We start from the raw sequence: 24,527 nt of genomic DNA, 5'->3' as shown, positions 1-24,527 counted from the left end.
CTTTGAGCTTGCACTGATGCATTTTTTTCCATGACTGCACTTTAGAGTTGCACACAAGTAAAAGTTGCACAAAATGCAGAAGCTAGCAACTGCTCGTTAATTATTGTCTGTGAGTACTGCCCTGCAGTGGGCAGCTGTTAGTCTTCTGAGGAACTTGCTCTTGACCTAAAAACCTTGACCAGCTGTTTGGCTGGCACTCCTCAGAAGAATTGGTTTTTGACACACTGCCACACCTGTGGTTGTTGAAGTTGCTTTAGCTGCCAGACAATTTATCCCTTAGTCCATTGACTGCAGAGGGAGCCTCAAAAATAGACTTAGCCCACGTACCTATTGATTAAATAGGTAAATGTCAGGAATCTCATCTTTCATCTCTTAATACTTGTCTTTGCTAAAGAAAGGAAAAAAGAGTTTAGGACTCTCACTAATACTAGACTTGCATATATATATATATTTATATACATACTTAAAAGCATATTTGTTGATTTTTTGCCATGTGTAGACCTGATCTAAACACTTTTGTTTCCCACCCTTTCAGCCTCTCCCTTTAAACCACCTCGAAATCTGAAAACTTCAGATTCAACTATGTCAAGTTTCCGAGTAACCTGGGAGCCAGCCCCAGGGAGAGTGAAGGGGTACAAAGTAACTTTCCACCCTACTGAAGATGATGGGAGCCTTGGAGAATTAATAGTGGGGCCCTATGACAGCACAGTGGTACTGGAGGAGCTTAGGTATGCATACTCCCTCATACTGGTTTTTGCTTTGTTTTGTTCAGTTTCCTTTAAATAACTTTGGCCTAGGATTTTGTTTAATTGTGATCAATGGTACTGAAATGCCTTGTAAAATCTGCTGTAAGTTAAGCAAGTAATTTTGTCAATTAGCTATGAAAATCCTGTTATGCCATCTCTGAAAGGTACCTGGCAGGTTTCTTTCTAAGATTATCCATTTACATCACTTGTGGTGTTTTCACAGGACCTGAAGGAGGCAAAGATATATAGGCTGGAGCTGTACTTCACATATGAGAAAGATAATGGAATAATAAAGGATATTTGAGATTTCTAAAGTTTACTTTCAAAAGTTTCTTTTCTCATGTCTCTCAAAAGATGCTTAGTTTAGCTCTTGATTCATTTTATCAGAGGCTTTTTAAAGCAGGCTTCCCACCAAGTCAAAATCTGTTAGGCAAGTATACTAAATATAATTAAAATGGGGTCATTAAGTCAAAGAATCATGCAGTCATAGAATGGTTTGGGTTGAAAGTAACCTTAGAGATCATCTAGTTCCAACCTCATTGCTGTGGGGCACCTTCCAGTAGATCTGGTTGCCATCCAACCTGGCCTTCATGCCCTGGGATGGGACACCCACAACTTCTCTTGGCCACCTGTTCAAGTGTCACACCACCCTCACAGTAAAGAGCGTCTTCCTAATATCTGATCTAAATCTAGTCTCAGTTTAAAGCCGTTGCTCTCTGTCCCTACATGCCCCTGTCTGAAGTGCTTTCCTTAGGCTCCCTTTAGGTGCTGGAGTCCTACCAAAAGATCTCCCCAGACTCCTCTTCTCTAAGAACAACCCCAACTCTCAGCCTGTCTTCACAGGATAAATACTCCATCCCTCTGATCATTTTTTGATCTTCTTCTGGCCTCATTCAAGAGGTCCAAGCTCTTCTTATATTGGTGGCTCCAGAGCTCCAGAGCTGGACACTGTACCCCAGGTGGGGTTTCACATGAGCAGAATAGAGGGTGAGAATCAACTCTCTTGACCAGCTGGTTGCTTCTTGTGATGCAGCCCAGGCATCACTCCCAGTCCCTTAATTTGCCCTCTGTGACCTTCCAGCAGTGTGGCTGGAGCACTTTCCAGTGAAAACTGAGGCAAAAATATAATTCAGTACCTCAGCTTTCTCTATATCCTGGGTAACCAGGACTCCTGTTTTCTTCTGGAGGGGGCCCATTTTCTCCCTAGTCTTCCTTTTATGTACCATAAAAACTTGTTGCCCTTGATGTCCCTGGCCTGATTTAATTCTATCAGGTCTTTAGCTTTCCTAACCTGATGTCTGGCTGCCTGGACAATTTCTCTTCACAGAATTAAATAACTTGAATGAGGAAGGCTATAAATTTGAGTATAGAGTGTAAAATCAGCTTTAAATTGTTGAAACATCAATGTCTTGTGGAAGAGCCAGTATTTGGGTTTCATGTTTTAGCACCTTTTCCATTAGGTATTTTTTATCTGTGAGAATTTAATAAGTGAAGTGTTTAGCATTTTACTAGCCAAATGACTTTAGTTAAAGTACACCTCTTTGACTGTTTCAGGGCAGGAACTACCTATAAGGTAAATGTTTTTGGGATGTTTGAAGGAGGAGAGAGCAACCCTTTGGTTGGACAAGAGATGACCACCCTTTCAGATACTACTACGGAGCCATTTTTATCTAGAGGTAAACATGACTGAATTGAAGAAAAGGCAGTCTTGTATTTTGGATAAAAAAAAAGATAAAAAGTTTACTACATTTGCTTTTTGTTTTTCTAATGCACATACTTGTTTACAGGATTCATTATATTCCCTTCCCTGATGACATAAACCCTGTTCTGAAATGACCACAAAGCATGACCCAGTTCACAGTTCTAGTCCTCTGCACCTTCCAGATGATCTTACAAAGATGATAATGCAGGCAACCTGTGTTTTGCTGATTATTCAAAGCCATCTGCATTGCATTTTCAAGCTGTCCACATCTGTGTTAGATCACATAAGGTCAAATTTTTGAACAGAGATCATGGCTCATCTACAGGGGTCTTCACAGGAGTAGAACAAGGAACTTTAAGCAGATTGTTGGCCCTTTTTTTTGTCCTTATATGGTGACTTTTAAGACTAAGATGATACAATGAACAAACATCAGATAGTTGGGAACGTCCTAGTGTTAATGTATATTATTTAAGTTTATATTCAACATAGTAATTGTTTAGTCTTTTGGTTTTTTTTCAAAGTAGGAGGAGACTTTTTCACAGAGGCAATTGCAGAGTGCTCTCCAGTATCTCTGGGAGCTTCTCACTACTAAACCTGTAGCTAGTAAACCTTTCTTTCAAGACTTCTTTGAATTTTATGATATTTACCTCCCTTTGGTGTGCTTAACAGGCCTCTGCATGTTAATATTTGTGCTCACCATAATCTCAATTATAGTACCTGAAGAAGGATTCAGGGCTCAGTTCTTCATGGAAAGCATAAAAAAGCAAGTCTTCTTCTGAATAGTCAAGTATACATGAATAAGTAAAGCCTTTTCTCCTCTGCCATTTCAATGCTTGGATAACCATCAGAGAGAATTTGGTGAGGAGAAAGAACCTAAATGCAAAGCCCTTTCAGAGTTAAATAAAGAAAAAGAGGTTTCTGACAGCTGACTATATTGTTTTTGCTTAGCTCGCATTGGGCTGTGTAAAAAATACTCATCTTTTATATGACTTTATTGAAATATTTTTAGAAACTTCCTAAATAATTGTCCTACTCTGTCTAATAATAGAGGGTAAACTGAAAAAAAAAAAAACCTAAAACAGGCCAGGAGTGGCATTAGACCAAAGCTTTAATAAGGCTGGCAACAAAAGATTGCACAAAGAGTGGTTTGTTATTTTTCATTATAGTAGCTCTCATTTCTGTTTTCGGTGTTATACTCTTTAAGTTAATTAGTTTTATTAATGCATGGATTTGAGTAATGGTTAATGTGAAAAATTAATTTATATCTTGGACAGCAAATGTAACAGTGAATTATTTATTAATGGGGGGAAAATCACCCTAGATCTGGCACATTTACTAGAATTTTCCATGTGGGGGACTATAGTATGTTGAAAGAAACATAAAAGTCAAAATAGATTAACTTTTTAATTGTACATAAAGCTAACTTTAACTTTCATATAAAAGTTTTGCATGCAATTTTTTGAACTAACATGGTTTGACTTAAACCCTACTCCAACTGATTTTATTGTCCTGACTAAAGACTAGATCTATATTTTCTGTGCAGAAGAGGATCATGCTTTTAACCCCCAGGTACATGGAATAGTTATATTCATGAGTCTACAGTGTTGGATCAGTTCTGTGGAACATATATGAAATCACAATATCTTTCAACTGTGATGAGTGTGGATGATTTTTCTCAATGGGATTTCTTCCATATAAAGACCAGAAGCTCTGATGGCAGGAAGCCAGAAAATTTGCAGCTGGTAACAAAATCTACAGGAAAAAAGAGAGAAAGGATTTTGGCTTTTTTTTTTTTTTATTTTTTTTTTGCAAATGGCTGTGGATAAAATTATTGTGTCTTTCTGTTTTGTATAAATATTTTGTGATTTTCCTTGTGATGAAAACAATATGATGCATATTTTATGTTGTAATTTGTAAACTGAAGATATCTGAAATAACTTCCTACCTTTAGAGAACATTGCAGCTTTATATGAATGTTTGTTCTTTTTCCCTCTGTATCTCTTGACCTGTGTTTATGTTTGTGTGTCTTCTCTGGATTGTGCTCTTTCTTTTCTGTACATGCAAACTTCTATACCACACATATTATTATATCTTTTTCCCCTGAAAATTGAGGAATGCTATTTATGTGAAAGTGATTGTAATACATACCGTTAATCCCACTATTACATGATTGAAAATTAATCAGTAATTTAGCTATACGTGACAGACTAGAATACCATAAAATTGTATAATCTAATAGTGCTTACTGCCATATCAGTGGCTCGTTTAATAGTCTTGTACAAAACTTCTGAAATCAAGTGATCAGCCATATTTAAAGGCCAAAACAGACAATGACATGACAATAGAGAACACTGGCCTTGACATTTGCAAAGGCTTATTTTTAAAAGGAAACATACATGAAGGAATTTAGACAGCTTTTGCCATGGAACCACTGACTAGTGTGAATAATGCTCTCAAATAGGTCATACTTGACGGAGTGCCAGTGAATAAAACTAGAGCTATTTTGGAAGCTAACTCATGACATATGTCATCTAAAAGGATGGGGAAAGAAAGCCATCATGCTAAGGCTATATTTTTCTGGTTGACACTGCAGGTTTAGAATGTAGAACCAGAGCAGAAGCTGATATTGTTCTGCTGGTGGATGGCTCATGGAGTATCGGGAGGCCAAATTTTAAAACCATCAGGAACTTCATTGCCCGTATTGTTGAAGTTTTTGATATTGGTCCTGACAAAGTGCAGATTGGTAAGTTCTCACATGTTGGAGGGAAAATGGAGCATACCTCCTACAGAGACACATAATGACTGAGTAAATGGTGGCTTTTTTCCCAGGTCTTGCACAGTATAGTGGTGATCCCAGGACAGAATGGAATCTCAATGCTTACCGAACCAAACAGTCTTTGTTAGAGGCTGTAGCCAACTTACCATACAAAGGAGGCAATACTCTAACAGGTATGTCACAGTGCCAGGATTTTACTTTAGCTCCAATGAAAATGATTCTAGTAGCTGACCCTGATTTTGTTCAGTGAACTCAAATGTGTCTATGATAAAAAGGACTTAATAGTTCAGCTCAGTATGGTTGGAAAAGAAGAGGTACAGCATAGGCTTATAAACTCAGGGGAAATGTATTAGAAGAGGTTTTGGGTGATGAAGAGCTTGTGTTGCTGTTGAGCCTATGAAAAGAAGAAAGGTCAGTTCCATTTCAGGGTTGGGATGAAGGCAACCAGGAACCAGAAGGAGGGGTAGTGGAAGTCAGGAGGGTGATCAACACCAGGTAAGAGAGCACCTGAATAGTATCAGTTGCTCAGATCTAGATGATGGGCTGCAATTAGATTCAAAATGCTTCTATAAGGAAATAAACAGTGGAACTATGTTGTCAGAATGAAGTCACTAGGATGCACTGATTTCGTTTACTGTGACTACTATATGCAAACAGTTTACAGTGATGGGTACTTTCTTTGTGTCATGCTAGGAATGGCCTTGGATTTCATCTTAAAAAACAACTTCAAACCAGTTGCTGGCTTAAGGCCCAGAGCTCGCAAAATTGGTGTTCTCATCACTGATGGCAAATCACAAGATGATGTAGTCGCCCCTTCAAGAAAACTCAGAGATGAGGGAGTGGAGCTGTATGCAATTGGTAAGTACTCCATGAAGGCATGGCCTGCAGCAACCCCCTCCTGCTCATCTGCTAAACCCACAGAGAAGTGGCCACATACATAAGTACATAAAAGGTTATTTGAAGAATGTGTTTAGGGACTTAATTGCATGCTATTGTGCTTCGTGGCCATAATTTCTAACAGGTTTTGCTTTCTTCTTCTCTTGTAAGGTATTAAAAATGCAGACGAAAATGAATTGAAGCAGATTGCAACAGATCCAGATGACATCCATGCTTACAATGTTGCAGACTTCTCCTTCCTGGCTACCATTGTTGATAATGTAACCACGAATCTGTGTAACAGTGTGAAAGGTCCAGGTACATCACCTTTTCAGTCTATTTCATTCTTTATCCATTTATGTGCTTGTACTGCTAGTTCCTTTTTATTATTTATTTGGAACACTGTGTTAGCCATGGGCTGTTTTTTCAGCTGCTGGTGTGAGGAAGTTGTGCAGACCACCTGGACTACCCTGCAGGGGTCCTTCCTTTCCTTCCAACAGTGACTGTGTTATAACTAACACAGCATGACATTGCTGGATGTGCCTTCTTTTTCTCCCCAGAATTGTGAAGTATCTTTCTTAGTGTGTCAGCTTTTTATTCATTGTGGCATGTTTTTTGATGATACTTATTCAATGAGGAAAATTTTAGCAGCCCTGCTCTTTTCAAGTATTAATGTCTGACAGCCCAAAACCAAAGCTGAGCATGAAAAAACATGTATGTAATGTTAGCTGATGATTCTTCAGTGAAACACTGGTATTGAAGTGGAATAGGAATTATAGGGAACTTGTTTAATCTGGAGTCTGTTAATATGAGCTATGTCTTCATGCAGTTGTTTTAAGAAATCCCGAGGAAAAATAAATATAAGCAACTATACAAAGTGTTTTTTCCCCCCTTCTGACAAGATAAATGAATATCTTTTTAATTTGCTTCCCTCTTGCAGGTGATTTGCCACCTCCTTCAAATTTAGTTATTTCAGAAGTGACACCTCGTTCTTTCAGATTGAGATGGAGCCCACCTCCTGAGAGTGTTGATAGATACAGAGTTGAATATTATCCTACCTCTGGAGGTAGCCCTAAACAGGTTAGTATTGTATGTTCATCTTTTACAATGTCCAGTGTAACCTTGGACTTCCACATCACAGTAATATCATTCTGAATTTGTGCTGAGTAGGGTGTAAAAGCAACTTAAAAGTGCTCCTAAGGTCAAGAATATCATGCCTTGGGAAATGTTACACAAAATTACAAAAAATAGGAGCATATATACTGCTTTGGTTGTTTTAATGTCATGAATCTAGAAGTAAAATATATTTCTTTTAAAGATTTGTCTTCTATTTCTAGTAACTCCTTTATTTTCATTTTCCACTGTCATATATTAGTTCAAATGTGTCTGCACCAGAAATTTTCTGACCATATTCGTGGGTAGGCCCCCTGTCCTTTTAATGCATTTCCTTCTTTGTAGAGAACATGACAGTGGGGGATACAGGTTGTAAGAAGTGCTCAGATTAACAGTATATGACTCCAAACTGTTTATTGCACAGGATGAAACTTATCTTGTAGTACTACTTCTCTGCACAGAGAGCCACTGGCTGGGAACTCTTGGTCCTGGGAAATCTGAATTGCTCATTACTGTCTTTAATCAAACAGAATCGTATTTAGGAAAATGAAGTGTTTAGAAGAATGTAGTCAGGTGCCTCTGTGTACCTAGCTCTGAATGTACCATCTCTAATTGTGGCCAATCTTATATTTGGCTCATGGAGAGTTCAAGATTTGGCTTTGAATAAAGTTTGAGCTGTTGCTCCAGTGCACACTGACTTTACAATTTGACTTTATCCAGACATTTCTGTTCTACAAGGTGTTTCCAGTGCCTTGTGCTGTAACCATGTAGATTATCCCAGTTTTGAATTTTTTGCCAAACTGGCCCCTTTTTCCTGGTCCTTTCTTTATGTTCTTTAGTGATATAGAAGTGTAAACCATGTGTGATATCAGAATGCACTCTAAGTGATGCTAAGCAGATGAATGCAATTTGAAACAAGTGTCCGTCTGAGATTTCCCTACAGCTTGCTATGCAAAAATAATGCTATATTGTCAGACAAAATGTATACAAAATTAGGACCAGACTTATCTCCTTGTCATTGATTTCTGCAGTTTCACAAGGAATGATTGCTTTTCTTAGAGATACAATTACAAAAATATTTTTCTTACAGTGATTAACATTGCTTCTCTTGTAGTTTTATGTAAGTAGGATGGAAAGAACAACAGTTCTGAAAGATCTGCAACCTGAAACAGAATATGTGGTTAACGTGTTTTCTGTGGTAGAAGATGAAAGCAGTGAACCTCTGATCGGCAGGGAAACAACCTGTAAGTTAGAAGTGGGTCTTGAGTAACATGTTAACAGCCAGTTTGGCACCTGGGGAGCTGTCCAGTAGAACTTTCAGCACTACGGATTTTCTTCTTAGCAGAAGTAAAATATTTAATTTGAATTACCAAACTGTATTGTGTTACTCTGGTTGTCCAGACCTTGTTATCTTGAAGACTTCAGCAAAGTGAAGCTACAATGTGGTAGAAAATAGACATTAGTCCCAGCTTCTTTCTAGGTTCATAAAGCATGGCTGTACAAAACTAGAACAACAGACATGAATGACACGACCGAGTTTATAAATTCCTGAAATCTGATAAAAAACAAATTGTTTATGCTACATAATTAATTCCTGCTACGGCCAGACAGAATTATTTCTAATTAGCAAAAGCTTATTCAACACAATTATGCCACTTCTATGAGTAACAGCTCAGCTATGTTTCTCCTATGAGCTGTCTACATGGATTTCAGGTACATTTATGCTGTATGCAACATAGAATGACTCTTCTGCCTCTTTAATAATATTGAATGTCTGCTGTTCATTTCCCTTCTTAATTTTGTATTAGGCTTGTCAAAAAATCCTTAAAATGTATATAATTTTTATGAAGTCTGTGTTACATTTTCATATCGTTTCATGGAAACTTTTCATTTATTTAGTAATTTGAGAAATATAGACAACAAAAAGAGAGGACAAAAATCCTCTTTGTACAGATCCCAAGCCAGTCATGTTGTTTTGTATTAGAATTTTCAATGTTAAATGTTGAGTAAAATGAGTTAATGTGCTTTTTACAAGATTAAAATGTTCCAGTGCTGACCTGTAAGAGTTTTAGCTGTGTATGTAAAAAATCTATGGCCACATTCAAAACAGTATTACCACTACCTCATTCTTAAACTAAGCATTTAAATACTATTGTTTGCAGATCTCCTCTCTACTACCCATAACATGCCCTAATACCCATGTGCAATATTCTCAGTGGTATGAATTGTGATATCAAATATTAAGAAGCTGAATGAAATAAACTAATATGTATTTTTTATTTGACAGTGCCAATCTCTTCAGTTAGAAACTTGAATGTTTATGACATTGGATCAACTTACATGCGAGTGAGATGGGAACCTCTCAATGGGGCTACTGGTTATTTGTTGACATATGAACCTGTGAATGCTACAGTCCCAGCCACAGAGAAAGAGGTAAGAGAATTTGTCTTTGCTACCTGTTCTCTACCAAAAATAAATTAAGAAAAAATGTTAGAGTATCGTAATAGTCAAAAGACTGGCATGTACGTCTTGAAGTACAGTGAACTTACTGGGATATTATATACAATGACATCAGTCAGGAAACTGTAAATATACTGTGAATCTCACAAACAAAATTCCCTTGAAGTTAAATCATTGTTTGCTTTTCTACCATTGCTTTCTTCAGTTTTTAAACATGGTGTGTTATTTTTCATGCGCAGATGCGTGTAGGACCGTCAGTGAATGAGGTGCAGCTGGTAGATCTCATCCCCAACACTGAGTACACTTTAACAGCTTACGTATTGTTTGGTGATATGCAGAGTGACCCGCTCACTACACAGGAAGTGACATGTATGGACATTTTGATTTTTGCTTTGTTATTGCTTCAGCAACACCTAATTTTAATTTCATGCAACAGTTTTTATATAATCTGTTTAATTTAGAAAACCATCTTAACCATGTTTTATGTATTTTCCAACACTTACACATTTCCTGAAGGCCTCAAAGGCAATTTCTATGAGAAGGGTCCAGCTACTAAAAGGGGAACAATATAATTTTTAACTTGAATAATGAAGGAACTCTTGAGATCACAGTGTTTTTAAAAGGTTTCAATGTTGCTTGTATTAATTTAGAAACCTTGTTCCCGAATTCAGACATCCTCTTAAGCATAGAGAATACTAAAAAAGCATGTTATATCAAGAAAAAAATAGATCTAAAAATGGTTTCCTTTTTTATACCTTTCCTTAAACATTTCCTTTTGGCAAAGGCATGCTTCTGGTCTAGATGCATGCAACATGGCTACTTTTATGTCCTCAAAATTTTTAAACCATTAACTGTGGATGAAAATTGGCTATTGTCACCAAACGTTATGGTCTTAATCCCTGATACTTCTGGAAGTATTGCACTCATAAGTTACAAAGGTGAAACTACCATAGTTTATAGCTATTTTGCTCATTGCTGGGAAAATAAGCTTTTGAACTCTCTTATCTAATGCCCAGGACAATGAACTTGTCAGAAAGTGGTTGCTTCCATTCACTGAAAAGACTTTAACTGAAAGACATGAAGAGAATTCACTTCCATCTATGAGAGACCTCTGCTATGAATAGCATTCACTTACTACTGTAATTTTTTTTTTACAGTACCTTTGCCTGGACCCAGAGGTTTAAAAATTCAGGATGTTACTCACAGCACCATGAATGTTGTTTGGGATCCTGCCCCAGGAAAAGTTCGAAAATACATCCTAAGATACAAAATAGCTGATGATGCTGATGTAAAGGAGGTAAAATTTTTAAAGTACTAGGAAAGTTTTATTTTGAGAAGCTAGATTACTAAAATAATAATAAAGGTCATATTATAAATCACCAGTGAGAGTAAAGAACATCAGTTCATAGTGATTGCAGTCAAGAAAGTGTATGTATTTCTTGGAAACTGAATGAGCACAAGATAGATTTCTTGGGTACTCCCTTCTTCCTCCTCCTCTTCCTCCAGAGAGGAAAAAATCCTTAAACTGACTGGAGAATTTTCATATGTTTTGGTAAATAGCCATTTCTATGCTCTGCTTAAATGTCGTACTACCAAGGTCTAAGAATAGCTTACAATTAAGAGGACAGGATAGTGGAATAAAGGTATGTTAGCCTCTTTGCCTGACAGAACATGAATGAGCATTGTTAGAGATCTCTTCTAGTTATGTACAAGTTTTCCTTAATTGTGCTGCTAGGCATAAACCAGCTCTTGGAGAATTAAATTTGATTTTTAAAGGAACCAGAATTTTCCAAAGGTTCAGTCTGCATCCTTGTTTCCAGAGGAATAAAGCAGTGAAAGATCCACAAGGACTATGTGTATCTGATATAATAAGTTTTGCAAAGGAATTAGTAGAGAGTTCTCCATGTTTAAGTGTAAATTTAAGGGCAAATGGTAAAATGTAGTGCAGAATACTTTGTTTTTCAGTGCAGGAATTTCTGCCATTAGAGCAAATGCAGAGTAAGAAATAGAGCAATTTACAATCCTTTAAGTTACTGTTTTTATTCTTAGGTGGAGCTTGACAGACTCAAAACCAGCATTACTCTCTCTGACCTTTCCTCCCAATCACTGTACAATGTAAAAGTTGTTGCTGTATATGATGAAGGGGAATCCATACCAACAAATGCAGAAGCTGTCACTCGTAAGTTTTTCTAATAATCATTTTGTGGTTGTTTTTGCCTTATGTTTGATTTAAATGGTGTGTGTTGGAATATGTTATTGAGTTTAAGTAAAGCTCTAATTTAATCTGAGAAATACTTTATTTGCACTTGTAGCATTATTTGCAATATAATAAACCGCAGAAACCTTAGATAACTTGTATCTTACTGCAGTGAACTCTGACATTGCAGTCTGCAAAGAGGTGAGGAGCCACTGAAGCAAAACTATTTCTATTTAAAGACTGAAGGAGAGGTGTAGGTGTAGAATTGATAAGAAAATGTAAGGACAATAGAGGAAAGTTTTAGCAAGTCTTTGCAGAAATCTAGGCAAGTGAGTAAGAAGCTGGGCCATGTACTAGAAGATTAGAGAGACATGATCCTGCCTCTGATCCAACAGAGTTTTTGCATCATGGGATGCTAAAGCAGCCTTTACTTTTAGAGAATCATAAAGGTGGGATTTGAATAACCTCAACAAATAAAGGCAAGGAAATGGGGCTGCACAAGCTGTAAGAGCTGATCTTCACACAAGAGATGTGCCAGACTGAAAGGAGAAAGCAGCTATCAAGGAAGTTCTCATCCTGATCAAAGCTTAGGATTTAAGAATATAGTTAACCAGAAAAACCTACACTAGAAAAGAGTAATTTTACCTTTTCACTGGCCCTCCATCTCGTATGAAAAAGAAGAAAAAACCCATTAATATTCTCATTTTTTCTTCTGAAGTTTTCATTTGGTAGTCTGATGAGTATAAAAATGCTTGTGAGATTTCCTGCTTACTGTTGTGCTAGTCTTTGCTCTGTACCTGTGGTTTTGTGTAGATGTGTCTGTAAGGAAAGAAGAGGAAAGGTCTGCCAAAGAAATTATTTCAAGTTTAATTCTCTGGTTCTACCTATTTACATATTTCTTCCCAGTGGCTATAATATTTTCCCTCCTTAACCTTCAGTTAACCTCTGTGAATTCTTTCTAAATAAGTGGCGACTTATTTGGCTTATATAAAGAATTTTAAGATTTGTGAGAAAGTCCTGCAGGAACTTGACCTGCGTCGATGGGAGTTCACATTCACTCCATATAACTCCAAAATGTAACAGCCAGGATTTCAGTTGTTTTGAGTAGGCATGTGAGTTGTGGCCTCTGCTGAGGTCTGTTTTATCAGACAATGACCTAATGATGTGACCTTATGAGGGATAATTTGCTTAGTGTAAATGGGCTGGGTAATACCACAGTGTTTGATTGTAGTATTAGAATCATGGCAGCTGAGAGATGAGTCTTCTACATAATCTTCTAAATTATTTGTCTGAGTAATTCTTTTGTTTAACTGTATTTATTTTTTTCTTACATTTTGTGGAACATTTTTCCTTTTCTCATAATAGAGCCTGTGCCAGCACCAGTCAATCTCAGAATCACAGATATAACCACGAATAGTTTCAGAGGTACTTGGGATCATGGAGCTCCAGATGTCTCTCTATATAGAATAACATGGGGGCCCTATGGAAGAGGAGAAAAACAGGAGGTAAGAATAGACAGCCATCTTATGTATTTGTGGTCAGTATCTCAGAGGGTGTATTTTTAAACTCAGAAATGTAATTGATAAATGGTCTGTAACTTGGAAATTCAGTGAGAAGGTGTAGAACACATACTTACAGCATGTTCAGTGATGTTACTGAGTAAAAACTCAGTTATATCCCACTCTGTTTGCCTGTTTCATTTGTATGTTTTGGTTTTGTTTATTTATATTTTCTTTTTTTTTAATTTCTTCACAAGACTATCTTAAATGGGGAAGAGAATAGTTTGGTCTTTGAAAATTTGAATCCAGACACATTATATGATGTCTCAGTTACTGCCATCTATCCTGATGAATCAGAAAGTGATGAGCTCATTGGCAGTGAAAGAACATGTAAGTAAATAAAGGGATTCTCCATGTTGTTATTCATAGTTATTGAAACAGAAGGCATACACATACAAGAATTCTGAAAATTCTTTCTACTTTTTTCCTAGTACCCTTGGTACCTATCACTACACAAGGTAAGAATCTGAATTTCCAGGTACCATTTTATTGAAGGAAACTCATAGCTCCCTTTTTCTAAACTGTGATGAATGTTGACATTAAGAAGCTGAGATCATTTAATAAATATTATTGTGTATTTGGAAGAATACTAAACACTAGATTACCACATGTTTATTATTTTACAAACATTACAGTTTATGTTCCCCTGTACTTAATACATTCAGCTCTTAATCAGGCATTCATGCAGCCCTAAAAGTAAGAATGAAGTGTTTGTCTCTGCTCTGTGGTGAGCTACATATTTATTCCTTTCTTTATTATGCTTCTCAGCCCCAAAGAGTGGCCCACGAAACCTTCAGGTGTACAATGCAACTTCACACAGTCTGACTGTGAAATGGGATCCTGCCAGTGGTCGAGTGCAGAGATACAGGATCATTTACCAGCCTATCAGTGGGGATGGCCCTGAACAGTCGGTAACTAATTTTGAAGTGCTTAAGTTATTCAGCCTTAAATGCAACCTTCTGTCAAGTAATCCATTGGAATAATTTCTTTTCAAAACACAACACTGTACATATTAATTATCTTTTACTTGAAGATTTATATTTGTAGTGAATAAGTATACATTCCCATCGTTTTTTCTCCCCTTTCAAATCCAAGTTAGAACACTCTTAATTGAGCAGCAATAATTTTGGATGCATCCTGTTATCTCAAAAAATCACATAATCATAGACTCATTCAGGTTGGAAAAGATCTTTGAGTTCATAAACTCCAGCTGTTTATCTATGGATAAAACTAAAATAAAGTGTGTTGAGGAATAAGTCAATCAGCATCTAAGGGTACAAGTCACAGATAGAGGTGTCAGGACAATCAATAATATGAACTACCATGAATACTTTCATAGTCCAGAGTTTTCCATCATTTTCATAGTGTAGTTCCCATGTTATGAGAAGACTTTGCCATGGAACATGCTGTGAACAGTTGAGACTCTCTCTCACCACTCTAGGGTCAGAATAAACACACAGAGGTAGCAGCTGTAAAGAGAAATACATGCAAAACATGTGCTAATGAAGTATTTAAGGTATTTTAGATTCTTTTACTGTGATGAGAAGCTGTAATGCTATGGAGAGACAGTACTTTAAGATCAGCCAGCTTTCCCCGTGTTGTCAGCACAAATGGTTTTGGCTACTGGCAGTCTATGCAACACAGCCTGGGAGTGGTAATTCAGTCAGGCTGTTTATCAGAAATATGTGCTACTTAAAAATGCCCTATTCTTTAGTAGGAGGCTGTTGTGGTTACTGTCAAATGAGTCAGAAGAACAGTCTCAAATGAGAGCCACATTCATTCAGCTCGCCTCTGTAAATGGAGATCACTCATGTTCAGAAGTATATCTAGGAATATTTACTTTAGAATCAGTTGGATATTTACACACCCATTTAAACTCTCTTCTGAACAACATGCATTTGGGTTGAGGTAATTGAAATGTATATTGAGCAGTCAAACACTATTTTAGTGAGAAATCACTAGAGAAATAAAAAATAGCAATACGTTTAATTGACATCTGTAATTAATTGCTGGCAGTGGAGTAAAAAGGGAATTATGATCATTCTCTTGAAATCCGTGCAAAGAATATGGTTAATAGACTTAATTGCTTACAGCTGGAATAGAGTCAAGCAGTGGTAGTTGGAGAAAACACCTCTATTTGAGGAGAGCATGCAGAGTTCTCCTACTCTGCTCACGGCATTTAATGTCTCTTTGCAAATTACTTGCAGTCATATGATCATAATTCCTTGTCTTCTTTTGCTACTCTGATATTTTATTAAAGTGTAGGTGCTGGATATGCAGTAGAATAGTCCACACCAAAATATTTAAAATATAATTTCTCGGGGGTTTTTATTGTCCTGTCTGACTTTTAATGGCCTCAGCACCAAGAGGAATCACAGGTGATCTGAAGACAGAAAAAAAGGTCTGCAAAAACTGCACATAGAACTGCTGAGACCATCATGATCATTTAGGGTCAGGTTTTGAAAGGCAATCAGATACTAAAATGTAGAGGGAGCCATGATGGGATGATAAAAGCATTTGTGCTTTGAAAGGAGCTTTGTACACTTGAGTACAAAAAATCCCTTTGATTGTAAGTTAAAATAGTCTGCTTGTAAATTAAAGTAATCTAAATGCTTGCTCTTTGCCTGTTCATCAGCAGATGATTGGAAGTGTTACGCCAAACACCTTAGCTGAATAGGCTCTGAAAATGTGCAGATAGTTTTAAAAGTACAAAGAATGATAGGAGTTACAATATAATTTGTGCTGGTACAGAACTGGGAGTTTATATATAATTGTAGTGGTATTCAAGTTTGGAGATTTTAAAGAATAGTGGCTTTGTGTCTAAACTTGCTAAAACCAATATATACTAAATATTACTACTGTTCAATGTCTACTGCTAGTGTCAGTCAGAAGAAAATTGCAGTATTGTGTGTGGAAAACACATCACAGTGTTTTCCACTCTGCATCAAATGCCTGTGTTCTTTACTGTAGCAATAAGCACAAAATAGAGATTACAAAAGGGATTTTAATATTTTCCTTTTATTTTGCTGCAGACTACTGTTGGGGGGCGACAGAACAGTGTGGTGATACAGAAGCTGCAGCCCGACACACCATATGCTATTACTGTGTCATCAATGTACGCAGACGGTGAGGGGGGGAGAATGACAGGACGAGGCAGAACCAGTAAGTAACTTCAGGTCCTCTTAGACAATATCAATATATTGCTTTCAGAAGACCTGAGAAAAGTTTCTTGTGGTGAAATTCATCCCATCTGTATTTGTCATTTTTCCTTTGGTGGTTTTCAAGTTTCTGAAGTAACCGCACCTGTCAGTCTCCTGGCTCTAGATAAGCCCTGGACCACTGCCTTTGACTTGACGCCCAGTTTTTACAGCTGAGAGAAACCCTAATCTTACTATGGAACTTCTTCCTCATTTTAATTTGTTTAATTGTTTTATGCCAGAACTTAGTAAACACCTTAAGGCATCTGAGGGCATGTTACTCTCATATATGTGTGCTTTTAAGCGCCTTCAATTGAGATGCTGACCTTCATAGTGTGCACTTTAGGACTCTCCCATTTTATATCGATGCATTCTTTTGATCCTGCTATAGAAATCACAGAGTGATTTGCTATCAGAGACACTTCAGTTATAAAACCCATTTCAATGTATTTACTTAAATAATTATATAACTACAAAATTATTAATTCAGTTGCATTTATTTTAATTATGAGCTCGTAATGGGAAGTTAGACACAGCTATGGGTTTGGTGAGGAATGGAGAAAAAATTCGAATAAACTCATTGCATAATTCTAAAATAGTGTCCAGAAATAATTTTTTCTAACTTAGCATTGTTTGTGGTGTTGGATAGAGCTGATGTATTCTGAGTGATGAAGATAAATAAGATTTAACATGAGCTACTAAACCTATTTTAAAAATTTTCTAAGGATACATTACAGAGGTGTGATCTGACAGCAAAAAGGAGACAATAGGGTTCCACATTTCTGACATCTTATTGATCTGTTTCAGAACCTCTCACCACTGTGAAGAACTTGCTAGTTTATGACCCAACCACCAGTACTCTGAATGTTCGATGGGATCATGCAGAAGGAAGTCCTCGCCAGTACAAAGTGTTTTATGGACCTACAGCTGGAGGTGCAGAGGAAATGGTAAATTCTTCATGTGGATCTCACTAACCATCTCAGATAAATTACACCTCATGGTGGTGATGAGAGAAATGCTGCTGGGTGAAGTAGGTCTTGTTTGCCTATGCACTGCTTTTTTTTTTTGTTCATAGCCCCCCTGGAAAAAATTCACAGCAACTCCATGAAAGTTCCTCCCATATGTATTACAGATGTTTGATTTCATATAATAGGCCATCAGTGATTAGTTCTTAGCATGGGATTTAATACCACACACAATTTTTTGTTTCTTTATCCTTAGGGCACTGTGTGTAAATGTAAAGCTGACTTCAGGGTGTACAAAATCTTATAAAGTTGGCAGACTTAATTTCTACCCATCTTTTCTGCTAAGAAGTCATGTGACTTTAGGCTTCAATGGTATTGGTGGAAGCAGAAAAATCCATATTCTAATCTCCCGAAATTATTTAATTGCTAAAGAGCTAAAAGAATCCTGAAAATACAAAACCCTTGCTGCAGACTGGGAAATATTGTTTCCCAGTTGTGTTTCTTTTTCTACACCAGTGCAAATCAATGTGCACATGAAATGAGTTGTACATGAATGCCATTGTTTCAATAGCAGCTAAGGTGCTACTGATGACAAATATTCTTAAGTGCCATGGAGTTTTATTTCCTAACATGAGCTGCTCATTATGCTTCTTGTCATCTGCATGTTGTAGTGCTATGTAATTTTTTTCTTAAACTTAGAAAGTGATATTTTAATGCCTCTGAGCTGCTAAATAGTAGACATTAAAGAGTTCACGGCAGATTCTGCTACTTTCATTAGTACAGCGGGATCTGGACCCAAAAGTGGAGAGAACTGTAAGGGAACTAAATAGGAATGCATAGAATTCATTTGTATTAAGTCTGAGAGAGAATCTTCTTGAACAGCAGTTCAAGAAGATACCAAAAACCATGTTATTTTTTAGCTTCACCTTTTGTAAAGTTTTTATCACATCCAGTCTGGAAATTAGATATGGTAAGGAAGTATGTGATAAATAAAAAAGCTTAAACTATTTTTTGGCATGTTTTTGTAAGTTTCTTGACCCTTTCTTTTTAAATTTATAGACCACAGTACCAGGAAATACAAACTATGTCATCCTGAGGACTCTTGAACCCAACACACCTTACACTGTAACTGTGGTTCCAGTTTTCCCAGAGGGGGATGGTGGACGTACCTCTGACACTGGACGCACCTGTAAGTAAAATAGCCCTTTTCATGAAAATGTTAGGATTTTTTTATGAATGGCCTCAGATCATTAGAAATTGATTTTACATTAAAAATTTACCTGTTTGGTTATTTTTGCAGCTTCGTTACTTATTCTGTTTCCTTCACTTATTTGTGTGGAGGCTTTCATTCCACTTAACTCAGGCAAGCTTAGCTCCAAAAGTTGTGCAGCATACTTAGTGTTTACTTCACAGAACAGTAACATTTTAATTGCAGTGCTAGTAGAAATACTTGTGAACAAAGAGTGAATATTGCTGTTAATCCATGCTAATGTCCATGCATGTACTTAAAATTTTCTAGGAAGTTGGGGCTACTAATGTCAGCTTGACCTAAAATATGGAGTTTGTGGTTATTTTTCATACATATCTGATCAACAATAGGAAAACAAAGTCTTATGATCATATTTTCAATTTACAGTACAAACATTTACTTTGCTGCCTGGTATGGAAGCTTGGAAAGACTGAACATGGAGATTCTTAGCTTTGTAAATTTTAGGCTAACAAAAGTAATGTGTTTACCTTGAGCTGAGGTGCTTTTCAGCTTCTTTTGAGCACTGTTGTAAATTCATTTAGAAATAGAACTTACAACTTTGTAAAACTTAATTTAAATTATCCTTGATCTAGTGGAGCGAGGAACACCAAGAAACATTCACGTTTACAATCCCACACCAAACAGCATGAATGTCCGATGGGAACCCGCTCCAGGTCCAGTACAGCAATATAGAATTAATTATGCTCCACTCTCTGGCCCAAGGCCATCAGAATCTGTAAGTAATTTAGTTTTTATACTATTAGTCAAATGTGTGTAGAGAATATTGCTTCCTTTGATGAATGCAAAAAATAATAGTAAACTCAGGCCAACTGTCTGCCCAGGAGAGTCTCTGCGCAAAGCACAGTGTTTATAGGAGTCTAGTCCATTGTTAATAGAGGCTTAATTTGGTAAAATGAAAGAAATAAGAAATAATACTCTCCCATTTAAAACTCTGTATTGATGATTGAGTATCCTTTATCATATTGCAGATAAATATGATTTAAATAATTTTTTTTTCAAGAGAGTCAGCGACAACAAATATTTATTAGGAATTGTGTAATTAGGAAACCAGATGTCATCTGCTTACCCTAAATCATTACTCTTTTGTGGGGGTTGGTGAGTGAAATCTGGATATGGGTAAAAAAGTACTACCCTCCAGGTGTGAAGTAAGAATTCCTGGACTTCTATTGAAATAAGTGCATTTTTAAAGTTTGACTATGAATGTACTAACATAAAATGAACACCCATATTGTACACTTAGATGTACATGTTTTTATGTAAGGAATTGTAAGGATTTTTTATGTCCTTTATACATAGTAAATTGTGACAGAAATTACTTTTTTAGTTTCTGTTTATGAATGCTTCTCCTATTTTTTCTGAATGATTTTAATGTAAAATGTAAAAAGTAACAACTGTGTTTGCAGAATGAGAGCTTCTTATGCTGTTTGTTCTTTTTTTCATCGGTATTGAATTTTTTTCAATATTACATGTTTATTTTAAATTTATGTTATTTTTCTTGGACAGTTTGCAGCATGGTCATGTTTCCAATTTTTCTATATTTCATTCAAATTATTTTCTAAGAAAAGATGGTATAAGTGGAAACCTTATTTATATAGGTGCTTGTTGTTTCTGTTTTAGATTGTGGTACCAGGCAACACTCGTGATGTGATTCTGGAGCGCTTGACTCCTGACACTGCCTACTCAATAAATGTTATAGCTCTGTATGCAGATGGAGAGGGAAATCCAAGCCAAGCACAGGGAAGAACATGTAAGAGACAGTCAGTACTTGTGTTGTAAAATATACGTCAAAACTGGTGTGTGAAAAACGTATAAAATTAGTAACAATTACAAATAATATAAGCTATTTAGTGCAACTCTGAATTAATGCATCTGAAGTATGCCTGCAGCAATTATAGGCCTCTGTGGCAGGGAATTTTTGCTATGCTGTCTGTCAGTTGTGGTACTTGAATTATTAGCAATGTAATTTTCAATTGGGAAATAAGCTTAATTTGCATGTGTAAGAGTTAAAAAGCTTTTTTCAAAATCAAATTACCAATGAATAACAATATAACTTTTATAAAAAAATAGCCTATTAAGATGGGTAGAATTAGTGGTCAATAGAAAAAAAGGGCTTCATGTTTGGTGTCTGACATAGTAATTGTATGTGTTGGCCTCCCCAGCTGTTTGTTTTTTGCTGCAGACACCTAAACACCAAAATCTCCTTGTTACAACTTATCTCATAGGATCTTGGTTGTGTTATGCTTAAATTCATTAAAATTCACACTAGAAGTAACATGAACAGAACCTGTCCACAACAATAATTTTGCTTCTTCTATGTTCTCCCTGTAAAATCCCTATATTCATCTAAAACTTGAAGATGTGGCAGGCTATAGTTATACTTGTCTGCAGGAGTTTGAGAAGCAGAATGTGTGTAGATGCTCACTTTGCACATCTGGATGTTCTCTCCCTTCAGTACTGTTTCAGTTTGGCTGTCTTTCTATTTAAGACCTTCAGGCATGATCATTGACTTAATCTCCCCATGTATATATATTTATTCAGGGTTTCAGGAAGGGCCCTTGATTTGGCTTCAGGGCAACATTTGAATTGATGAGGATGACACTGATCTAGAGGTATCATGCCCTGTAAAACCTTCTGTATTTTCATTCTTCAGTGCCTCGTAGTGGTCCAAGGAATGTGAGAGTATTTGATGAGACCACAAACAGCCTTTCTGTACAATGGGATCATGCTGATGGGCCAGTCCAGCAGTACAGAATCATTTATTCACCCACTGTGGGAGACCCTATTGACGAATACGTAAGTTCTGTAATTCCTTAGTAAGCACTGACATGTTTTTCATCAATTCTTTAGGCTACACAAAATACAAGACACATGTTCTACATGCAGTACACTGTACAGGCTCTGTGGGTTTTCTGATCATTGCTGTAAATGTTAGGAAGCCATGGTTTTTGTAAAACAGGTTTTTTTTCCATGAAGCTACAGAAAATATATTGTTTCTTGAAAAAATATGTATGTGAAATAATGTTAAATATATGAGTCACACACTAATCAGAAGATTCTGAACAGAATCTGCTTCCTGGCCTTTCATTGAAGTGTGATGGATTGAATAGCCATCTATTACTTCATACTGTATTCATTACAAAGTCAGTGTTCTAGGATACAGAATAAACATAAATCTGCATTTCCTAATTTGAAGAGAATTGACAGAGTCTAATACGACAGCAATGGTAACTTTGATTCAGCATCTAACTTGCTGTTCTAAGTTTCAGTATGAATTGTAAGTGTGTTTCATTTCCTGCACCTTAATGATAGCACAAGTTATTCTGAAGCTTATAAAATTCACAGAGTATTTATAGCAAAGCAAAGCTCAGATCCTGTAGAGGACAATGGCAGAATTCCTGCCAACTGCCACCAGCCAAAATGACATTTTTATTGCCTTTATATTACTGTATAGCACATGAAAATTCACTGTTTGAAAATTCCCTACTGGACTCGTTACTCAGGACACACATATTCTCAACACACATATCTTTGCAGAAAAGATTGGACAATCCATAAAAACAGCAAGTCTCAAACAACTGAAAATTTTAATCAAGTATTCATAGTGAGTACTGACTGGCATGCACTTTTGAGAGAGATACCTCAAATTATTCCCTTAGTTTCAGTGCTTTATGTCTTCCTTATGGAGCAGGATCACTTTTGGGTTTTTACCTACATTTTCGTTAGAAGGTAGCAATAGTGCCTGGCTGCATAAGGAAGTTGAGATTGAGGGATGCATAAATAGGGACATTTTTATATGTCAATGTATTTAGAGCTTCCTTCTTAAAATAACTTGTTTCTGCCAAGGAAAAAACCCACATCATTATGACTTCTATATTTCTATGAGGGAAGAGTACTGAAATTTTGGTAGAGAACTGCAGCATCTCAGTCTGATGTGTGTTGGGACTGAAGAATCAATTTGATTTATGTTTTTGTGATGGCCACGTTGTTTTGTAATTCAAAATAAAAAATACTGATAATTGTTTATAGGCTATAACCCTTAAGGTATCCTGAATGACTTTTTCTATGATGGACATAAAACAGTGTGCCAAATGTCAGAACAAATTTTTGTTTCTAGCTACTGTCACTACTGATCAGTTGCAAGACTGTGAATGTGTTTACCTCTGTTTCTTTTGTGTTCTAGACAACAGTTCCTGGCATAAGGAATAATGTGATACTACAACCACTACAATCAGATACGCCATATAAAATTACTGTTGTTGCTGTGTATGAAGATGGAGATGGTGGACAACTGACTGGAAATGGCAGAACTGGTAATTATAGTTTTCATATTGATCATTCTTTTTTAAATTTAAGACATATTCCTTGAACACTTCAACATTGTAAAGGTTTCATTAAGTTAATTATGTCCTTGATGTGATTGTTACTTGCAGAGTAACAATCTGCATTTCTAAAAACTGAAAAACAATCAGTAGCCTAATTAGACTGGGGTTTTTTCTTTCTTTGTAGTTGGCCTGCTTCCTCCTCAAAATATGTATATAACTGATGAATGGTATACACGCTTCAGAGTTTCCTGGGATCCTTCACCATCCCCTGTTCTTGGCTATAAAATTGTATACAAGCCTGTGGGTAAGAAAACTTGTTCATTCTGAGTACACCACTCTTAGAACAGTGAGTAGCTAATGGCAGACCAGAGCAGAAATCATATGTATCATTTTGTGTTAAAGGATCTATTTATTTCCTCTGTTTACCAATTTTCATGAAAACTTTAGTCTTATGATCAGTATTCTATAATAAACACAAACTCTCAATTGTAGTATCAAACATTCAATTACAGGGATTGAATTGTATAGTTAAAAATTTATACAGTGACCTGATTTGTTTTTAGCCTCTTTAATGCCTCTTGTCCTTCTAAGGCTATGAACTGGTGTATATGAGAGGATATTAGACAAGTATTTGGGTATTAAGGTCCTGCAGAACTTTTGTTTTATGTGGCCTTCAAACAATACACATATCTCTCAAGAAGCTGAAAACAAAAATTGTGCAATAGTTTGTAAAACTACGTGTATGTTCTGTTTGCAACATTGTAATACGCCAAAATTTAAGAAATCAATATGCTTTGTTTTAGAAAAAATGAGTTTAACATTTACTGACATATAAGAGACGGAATAGTTTTGTAGTTCATGTAATCATGATTCTTTCTTTCTCTGGTCTTAATGCTTCCTTGATTCAAGGTTCAAATGAGCCCAGGGAGTTTTTTGTGGGAGAAGTGACTTCCTACACCTTGCATAACCTGTCTCCCAGTACTACTTATGATGTGAATGTTTATGCCCAGTATGATTCTGGAATGAGCATACCTTTGACAGATCAAGGCACTACATGTAAGTCAGAACAATTTTGTTGTAGTCATGCTAGATACATATGCTGGTATGAGATAATGTTGATGAAGAGAAGATTTTGATGGCTGGTTGCTAGAAAGCCTGAGCATCCTCTCATGGAGAATACTTGTCCTCTGTCCATGAGGTAGATCTTAATAACACTGATTGTGGAAAGAGTCATGAAAATATATTTTAAAGTAATGACTTGATGAAATAAAATTTTCTAGTCTATTTCCTAAAATTTTGTGAAGCTATACTTGGAGTCAATCTTTACCCATCTCCAGGGTACTA

At 36.4% G+C, this 24,527-nt stretch overlaps 1 protein-coding gene across 3 annotated transcripts in view; it reads left to right on the top strand.

The window, feature by feature from the left end:
- COL12A1 (collagen type XII alpha 1 chain) overlaps positions 1 to 24,527 on the top strand; it is a 99,549-nt gene that overhangs the window by 37,256 nt on the left and 37,766 nt on the right. For all 3 annotated transcript variants that reach the window (XM_054629987.2, XM_077174834.1, XM_077174835.1), the window contains 25 exons: positions 536 to 728; positions 2,301 to 2,422; positions 5,042 to 5,191; positions 5,278 to 5,397; positions 5,918 to 6,082; positions 6,272 to 6,418; positions 7,041 to 7,180; positions 8,328 to 8,457; positions 9,501 to 9,646; positions 9,913 to 10,042; positions 10,831 to 10,970; positions 11,723 to 11,852; positions 13,236 to 13,375; positions 13,627 to 13,759; positions 13,861 to 13,887; positions 14,198 to 14,340; positions 16,462 to 16,591; positions 17,434 to 17,573; positions 18,651 to 18,780; positions 19,434 to 19,576; positions 20,479 to 20,608; positions 21,512 to 21,654; positions 23,042 to 23,171; positions 23,368 to 23,487; positions 24,093 to 24,239. In XM_054629987.2, the coding sequence (XP_054485962.2) occupies positions 536 to 728; positions 2,301 to 2,422; positions 5,042 to 5,191; positions 5,278 to 5,397; positions 5,918 to 6,082; positions 6,272 to 6,418; positions 7,041 to 7,180; positions 8,328 to 8,457; positions 9,501 to 9,646; positions 9,913 to 10,042; positions 10,831 to 10,970; positions 11,723 to 11,852; positions 13,236 to 13,375; positions 13,627 to 13,759; positions 13,861 to 13,887; positions 14,198 to 14,340; positions 16,462 to 16,591; positions 17,434 to 17,573; positions 18,651 to 18,780; positions 19,434 to 19,576; positions 20,479 to 20,608; positions 21,512 to 21,654; positions 23,042 to 23,171; positions 23,368 to 23,487; positions 24,093 to 24,239 (3,369 nt within the window). The remainder of the gene's footprint in view (positions 1 to 535; positions 729 to 2,300; positions 2,423 to 5,041; positions 5,192 to 5,277; positions 5,398 to 5,917; positions 6,083 to 6,271; positions 6,419 to 7,040; positions 7,181 to 8,327; positions 8,458 to 9,500; positions 9,647 to 9,912; positions 10,043 to 10,830; positions 10,971 to 11,722; positions 11,853 to 13,235; positions 13,376 to 13,626; positions 13,760 to 13,860; positions 13,888 to 14,197; positions 14,341 to 16,461; positions 16,592 to 17,433; positions 17,574 to 18,650; positions 18,781 to 19,433; positions 19,577 to 20,478; positions 20,609 to 21,511; positions 21,655 to 23,041; positions 23,172 to 23,367; positions 23,488 to 24,092; positions 24,240 to 24,527) is intronic.

The sequence above is a fragment of the Agelaius phoeniceus genome, chromosome 3 (genome assembly GCF_051311805.1).
Source record: "Agelaius phoeniceus isolate bAgePho1 chromosome 3, bAgePho1.hap1, whole genome shotgun sequence".
Lineage (NCBI taxonomy): Eukaryota > Metazoa > Chordata > Aves > Passeriformes > Icteridae > Agelaius > Agelaius phoeniceus.
The sequence above is the reverse complement of the archived record's forward strand: the minus strand, read 5'-3'. Positions and strand labels throughout refer to the sequence as shown.